The sequence below is a fragment of the Drosophila sulfurigaster genome, chromosome 2R, assembly GCF_023558435.1.
Source record: "Drosophila sulfurigaster albostrigata strain 15112-1811.04 chromosome 2R, ASM2355843v2, whole genome shotgun sequence".
NCBI lineage: Eukaryota > Metazoa > Arthropoda > Insecta > Diptera > Drosophilidae > Drosophila > Drosophila sulfurigaster.
In genome coordinates, this window is record NC_084882.1 from 11,783,069 (window position 1) to 11,790,204 (window position 7,136).

The following is a 7,136-nucleotide window of genomic DNA, read 5'->3' on the forward strand; positions in this document are numbered from 1 at the left end:
AAAAGTTGTGTCGTGAGAACGCGTAATTAACTGGGAATGGTTTACTTTCTTTTTCTTGTGTATCACATTTCAAATATCGCAAAGAATTCATTTCATATATTTATACAAGCCAGATAAATACACGGATATATAATAAGGATAAAACTAATATATGTATATGTAATCTGCTGCTAAACTGCGCCCATTTGCAAAATAGGCGTAAAGAGTTTGTAGGCCTGTTCGATGTATTTAACACCCGACAACATTTCGGCGAAGAGTGTGTTGACTTGTTTCTTGCATTCCTCTTCCTGATCAGCAGACTTCTTGCTGCTCAACAGCGCTGCATAGCGTTGGGTTAGACCCTGAAGATGTGCGTTGAATTGCTTGCTGAGCTGCACAATGCCATCGACTTCGTTAGCTGTGCTATGATGCTGCTTCACCAGCAGCAATTCGGCAATTTTGTGCAGTTTGCACATTTCCAAGGCGCAGGCTTCACTCAACGCATTAATGCTCTTTTCGTAGGACACTTCGAGGTCCGCTTCAATGGCTTCGATTGAGTTTAGCCAACTTAGACACTGTGTCCAGTGGCTGGAAAAAGTGTCAAATTAGTGGCAATTTTTTATTGATTTATATATTTAGCTCTCACCTAGCTACATCGTCGAATTTAATGCCAATGTCCGCATCGGCAATTGTGGCCAAAAGACGCTCGTTTAGCTCAACAGCTTCGTAGTCGCCCTCGCTATCGCATTCCAAGTCCTCTAGCTCCAGAAGCTCCTGCACCTCGCTGATAGTTTCCTGAGAAGGAATTCAATTAAAATTGATCAAATTACGAAAGTCAAGAAAATATCGTCAAATCAAAAAAATTATGAAAGTCGAAAATAATAAAAATAAGTGTTTAATAGAATGAAAAAAAAAATGCTAAAAATGTCTAAACTCGAAAGGAATCATTAAATTATTACGCTTCTCACCTGCAATTCGCTCAAAGCATTGCCACTGACCGCATCGAGCAGCGTGTCCAGCTTGAGACGTGATTCCTTGGACAGAATTTCGAGGGCTTCGTAGTGCACCAGGCCACAATAGTTCTCGAAGAGGACATCGAAACGCAACTGCGCCTTGCGCTTCTCCAACTGCAGCTGCTGCAGCGATTGTTCCATTTGATCCGCATCCTTTTTGGCCTCAAGCAGCACAGCGCTCAGGTTGGGTTTGTTGGCCTCGAGGCCAAGCAGCTTGCGTTTGTTCATCAGCTTAGGATCATTGTCCTGCAGTATAGTCATCGTCTTCTTGCCAATCCCCTCCAGCGTATCGAGCCCAGTGTTGAGCACTTTGGTGCCCAATGTGGTCACAATGCCCAAATTAAATGCTGGCGCAGCTGCATCCTGTTTTTGTTCTTCTCCTCCATCGCTCGTATGCTGCTCTTCTGTCGGCGTTGAAGCTGGCTTAGCTGCCTCCTCCGCTGCATTGATGCGTGCCATTTCCTCGGGATCTGGCACGCCAATAATTTGATTCAGGCCCTGATTCACATGTGTCGTTATGTTGCCCAATCCCTCGCTGGCCGTGCTCAGCACTGAGCTCAATTTGCCGCCCCATAAGCCCCAGCCAGAGGATGAGGAGGATGGCGTTGGAGCTGTTTCTGGTGGAGATGCTTTTGGTGGCGCCGCAGTTTGCGACACGGTTTCTGTTGCTTTTGCGTTGTTGTTTTTGTTGCTTAGCTGCTGTTGTTGTTGTGGTTGCTGCTGCTGTTGCTCCACATGCACAAACTTCTCATCGTCGTCGTCGCCATCTCCCCAGTCATCCCAGTTATCGTCCTCATCGCTCTGCTGCCAATCATTGGCGTCTTCATCCTTTTTATCGGGTTTTGTTGCCATTATTTCGAGTTTTGTCCGTGACGTGTCACGCTACACAATTTTAACACACTAAAATAAAATGTATTCACGTACACAGCTGTTGTGGTCCCATACACATACAGTACACACAACAGCTGTTTTATTTTGTGCAGCCCTGAAACTATTTTGTTTTTCCTTTTGTCCATATCTCATTTTGTAGATAATTTATAATGATTTTAATGAGATACTAACTAGCTTAAATATTTAAAGATTTCATTAAAACTAATATTGCGTTTTACGTTTATTTACTCATGAGTATATTATGAGAAGCTTAAGTGCGGCAAAAATTAGTGCCAAGCTTAGATAAAATACCACTGTAAGTTAACAGAGCTGTTTGCGCTTTTAACACGTCTGGCGCGAAAATTTGAAATTTGTGACTCAGTAAATTTGAGTTAAATTTTGACAGTCCTTAATGAAATGTTCGAATGTAACTTAGCCAGGCGCAATTACAAGCCACATTGTAGGCTGCGACGACCAAACCCCAAATTGAGTTGTCACCAAATAACTAGAGCAGCAACACCCACAACAACAACAAGACGAACAGCAGTTTCAAGGTAGGACGACTGTTGCTGTTATTAGAAATACATAAATTATTGGAGAAACTTGTGTCACCTGTGCGTCGGAATGCTCTAGTTGGGCTTCCACTTCGATGCCTTGGCATTTTCACCCACACACCTATCTACACACACACACACAGAGAAAGAGAGACAATTTGATGCCCAATGCATACAAATTGAATTGATATTAGTTTGTGAAATATTTAGGCATTAGAATAGCATATGCATGTGTACACTCATACAGACATAGGCACTTATGTGTGTTTGTGTGTGCGTGTGTTGATGATGCTTGTGTGCGTGTTGTTCTGCCCTCGTTGCTTTGTGTCTGCCTTGTGCAAATGTTTTCTATGCAAATCTTCATTTTTGTTATGGACCTGTCTTCATACTAGAGTGTGCGTGTTCGTGTGCGTGTGTGCAAACGAGATAGCAATTGTTTTCTAATTTGTTTGAATTGAAAATATATGTATGCAAGTAGAATGTGGAAAAAAAAAATTACTCAAAGAATGTCACAGTGTTGTTTGGTGTGGTTTATGGGTTGATTAACATTTATGTTTTTGCCACTCTATATAAAAATTTCTGCATTTTCAATTTACCAGACTTTAGCAAATTAAAATTACAAAAATGCAGGTATGGGCTTAATTAAAAGAAAATAAAAGAAATTTGCTTTAAATAGTTCTCTTTTTATTATAACTAAAACAAAATAATATAAATATAAGGAGACAAAGTATGTAAGTTTAATTTGAGTATTAAGATTTTGAGATTACAGAATAAACATTTTTTTTTGAAATCAACTACAATACTATAAGAGTATATATAGGACTAATTTCAAGTTTGTAATAATCTATAATAAACTCGAAAATAAATTATTGTGCTATATGTATATTTTAGTTTTCATAGCGAAATAATTCCATAAATTTCATATTTTACAAACATTTTTGCAATTACATTTGATTTTGTGTTTGAAGCAATAAATGGTTTAACATAGAAATGCAATTTAGAATTTGTGTGTATTAAATTTAATGAAAAAAAATACTTGAATTTCAAAACATTTAGAAGGTGTTGAAATGCACAAAACAAAACTCTTTCAGACACAATAAATAATCGGATTTTATAGAGGAATGTGTCTAAAAATGATGTGTGTGTGTGTGTGTGTGTTCATAAATTAGAAACAAACACAAAACTGAATTCGGTCGTAAGACAAAAGTTTGTTCACTGCTAACAACCAGCATATAAATTTGACAAGCAAACGCAAAATTAACAAACCAAGACAATTTACCTAGCACACACACACACACACACACACACACACTCACCTTGGGATGAACAAAGAATTTTCATAAACTTGCTGCATACTTTTAGGCAAAACAGAGAGCGAGTGGAAGAGGAAGACAACCACACGCATATTTCGTCAAGAAGGCTGCCATAAAATGCGTATAGCCAAAATTTATCTTTGAGCCAACAAAAAAAAACGAGCAACGCAACTAGTCGGATATTTGCTGCTGCTGCTGGTATTCATTCTTTACGGCCACCACGTCGTATGATTAATTTTTTAATTAAAATTTGTAATAGCATAGCATCGAGTGACAGGTGAGAGGTAGAGAGAGAGAGAGAGGTAGCTGAAGCAAATAGAAACATTTACATTGCTGCGTTCAACATTCACCGCCAATATATAAAGGGGACGCAAGACAAAAATTAAGTATACGCCATGTGTGTGAGTGGCAAGTATTCTGTCACTGAGAACTATGCAAGAAATGATGTGGTAATTTTGGGCATCCGCTGCCACTTGCTGTGGCAATATCAATTTAAAGCACTTGATGCAATTTCCTTAAATGCAAATTTGACTCAGTCGAGAGAAGCATAGAGAAAGTCACACACACATACAAATATCTATACACTTAGGTGTGGCTAGATTTAGAGATACGCCCACTTCACTTAGGGCAAATAATTGCATGTTCAGTGTCTGGTGGCAAAAATTAAATGCAATATTGCCAGCAGCAGTCACACAACAATATTCTCTCACTTGCATTCAACTGAAATGCAATTTTATCATCAATTTAGTTAGTTGAGTTGTTTTGGGCTCAAATCTTTGTGCAAAGTTCAATTGTTAACGATGAATTACATCATCGAATTTCTGCTAAAATATGCTCAAATTGCATTCAATACATTGGTAATTACAACAACAAATATTATTCCAAGAACGTAAGGGAAAGCAATCATATTTAATAATTATTTAATGCATAATAATTAACGAGCAAGTGAAGCTTAAAGGAAAGCGGTGTAAGAACTATAATAAAATTAAAATATTATTATTATTATTACTTTTATTTATTATTATTAGAAGCAAAATAATTCAAGAATTTAGTTATTTATTTAAGAAATATTTTTGTTGGCGGCAGGAAATGTATGTATTCTATATTTATTTATATCTTAGCTACATTATTTATAAATAGCGCAGGCGCAAATCAAAAAATCGAATAACAAAATTTATGAGTTTTGAAAAGAAAGTTGCTTTAAATTCAATGCGTCATACAAATATGCACAGAATACAAAGCAAAAGATTATTTTCTATTTGTTGTACTATAATTTACTTCAGCTACCCACATTACTTAGGCTTCCTCTTACACATTCAATAATTTTATTCTCTACTTGCAGATTTCATCTTTATGCAGCCCAAAAGTATGCAATAAAAATGTATAGAAGTGGCTTTAGCATTGAAATTGAGCAAGTAGTTTGATTTGGCAAAAATGAATACGCTCTGAATGTATTCACAGCATGTGTTACACTCACACTTGAGAAGCAACTTATTCACAGTCAAAATTGTTTTAACTGTGCACAAAAAAGGTTGGCAAGGCGAACCGCACGATGCGTTTGGGGTCAAAGGCAGCTTTAACAAAGATACGAGCACACACAGACAAGCCTTATAGGTCATGGAGTTTATCTAGAATGGCCTAAATGTGTGTGTGTATGTGAGTGTGTGGGTGTGTGTGTGGCAAAGGACATCTTTTTTGCCTTTTCCCACAAGCAACTAATAAAGGAGCTCGTTCTTCTTGTTCTCCAGCATCTTGTTGTTGTCTGCTATACAATGTTATTGATACCTCAGCTTCCGTTGAAGCACAAGCACACTCACACACACACACACACACACACACACACACACACATAGAAACGCTTTTTGGGACAGACAAGGGAACCCTTTTTGGCAATTCCCTGATGTCGAGAGTGTCTGCTGCCTGCTGTTGAGCCTGCCTTGTTGCTGTGTGTGAGTGTGTTCTGATGACAATAAAGCAAACTTCCAGCTGTTTATTAACATGTTTCTTTGTCAATATATATATAGTAAAGATACACACACACACACACACACCCGCACATATAAGGACATTTACATTATGCTTAACTGGCGCTGATAGGCAAGTGGAAGCCACTCTCCATCTCTCTCAATCTCTCCTTCTCTCTCTCTCTCTCTATTTGGCGCTCCTTGGACTGCGTCTGTGTTTACAAGTTTCATCTTACAAGTGAAAAATTCCTTTAGGCCAAAGTGTGCATTAAGAAGATTGTTTTACTATTGTTATAATACACACACACACACATACACGCATACAGTGAAAATACCTTAACTACATGACATCGCATTGGCAGACAAGGAAACTTGCCTGCAGCTTTCCCCTTACGCCTTCCACACACACTTCCTCTCCCCACTCTTGCTCAGTCACTGGCGTCATTCCACTCAACAAAAGGATTCAAATTTCATTAAATCTCATACAAAAGTATCAAAATGCCATTGTTGTCATGACGCTCTCTCCCACATTGCAGTGCCACGCCTCTCCGCCCACTTGCTGTTGGCTGTCGCTGTTGCTGTTGCTGTTGTTCTTCGTTGTCGACACCAAAAATAGAATCATCTGCAGGATGCTCGAGATGCTCGCTCCGAAGAGATGCGAAGTCTTCTTCCATATTGGTAACTGCTTTTACTTTGGGCCTTTTATTCGATTTACGTTTCAAGTTGCGCAAATTTGTTTAGTATGTGTATGAGTATGTGTGTGTGTACGTTCCTGTGTGTGCATGCATGTGTGTGTGCTGTGTATTTGGGGCGTAACAGTTTTCTTGAGTTTAGTGCAAAGCATTGATCGCTATCATCTATAATGGAAAACTTAATAGACTAGACAGCACTTTGTTCCTCCACCAACAACAACGACAACAAAAAAGTCGGAAAAAAATACCAAACATGAAATTTGCTTCAAGTGTTTCTTCGATAATCGCAAGTATCCAGCAAAGCAGTTAATTTTCTTTAAGCCAGTTAGGTTAAGTTTCCATTAAAATCCTGCAATAAGTAGCATGCGAGTAGCGAGTAGCGATAATATCTGCTTAGACTTTAGTTTAGCCTACGGTCGAGTCGGTAATTAATCGCAGCTAAGCGACTGTAAAGATATTAAAATAAAAAAACAACGATTCTCAGTTCGAAAATTTCTTTAGTTTTGAGAAGTAGGAAATTTTATTGAAATGTAATAGATTTAGTTTGCTGAATTCAAAATTGGTAATATTTATTGTTCGGTTTTAATATTTCTTTCATCAGTTATAGACAATGCATTTAGGATTGAGCCTGTGAGTTAACTACAATTATAAAGTTATAATTGCATTGCTTATGTAACATATAAGTGTTGAAAGTATTGTAAATAAGAAAACAATATAATTCGTCGGCTTAAGTTTCTTTGCTGCGCTGATG

The 7,136-nt window shown here is 37.9% G+C and overlaps 1 protein-coding gene across 1 annotated transcript; it reads right to left on the bottom strand.

Moving 5' to 3' along the window:
• Positions 1-74: 74 nt before the first annotated feature.
• Positions 75-1,950, bottom strand: LOC133839662 (protein FAM114A2). The gene is made up of 3 exons (XM_062271298.1): positions 948-1,950; positions 626-774; positions 75-567 (listed from the first exon to the last, which is right to left on the bottom strand). The coding sequence occupies exons 1-3, from the start codon at positions 1,842-1,844 to the stop codon at positions 171-173; spliced, it is 1,443 nt and encodes a 480-aa protein (XP_062127282.1). The 5' UTR covers positions 1,845-1,950; the 3' UTR covers positions 75-170.
• Between the last annotated feature and the right edge of the window lie 5,186 nt (positions 1,951-7,136).

Coding starts and splice junctions, on each gene's coding strand:
- LOC133839662 (XM_062271298.1), bottom strand. CDS start 1,844: ATGGCAACAAAACCCGATAAAAAGGATGAAGACGCCAATGATTGGCAG. Junction 775..947: donor ATGCTTTGAGCGAATTGCAG/GTGAGAAGCGTA, acceptor ATTCCTTCTCAG/GAAACTATCAGCGAGGTGCA. Junction 568..625: donor AAATTCGACGATGTAGCTAG/GTGAGAGCTAAA, acceptor CACTTTTTCCAG/CCACTGGACACAGTGTCTAA.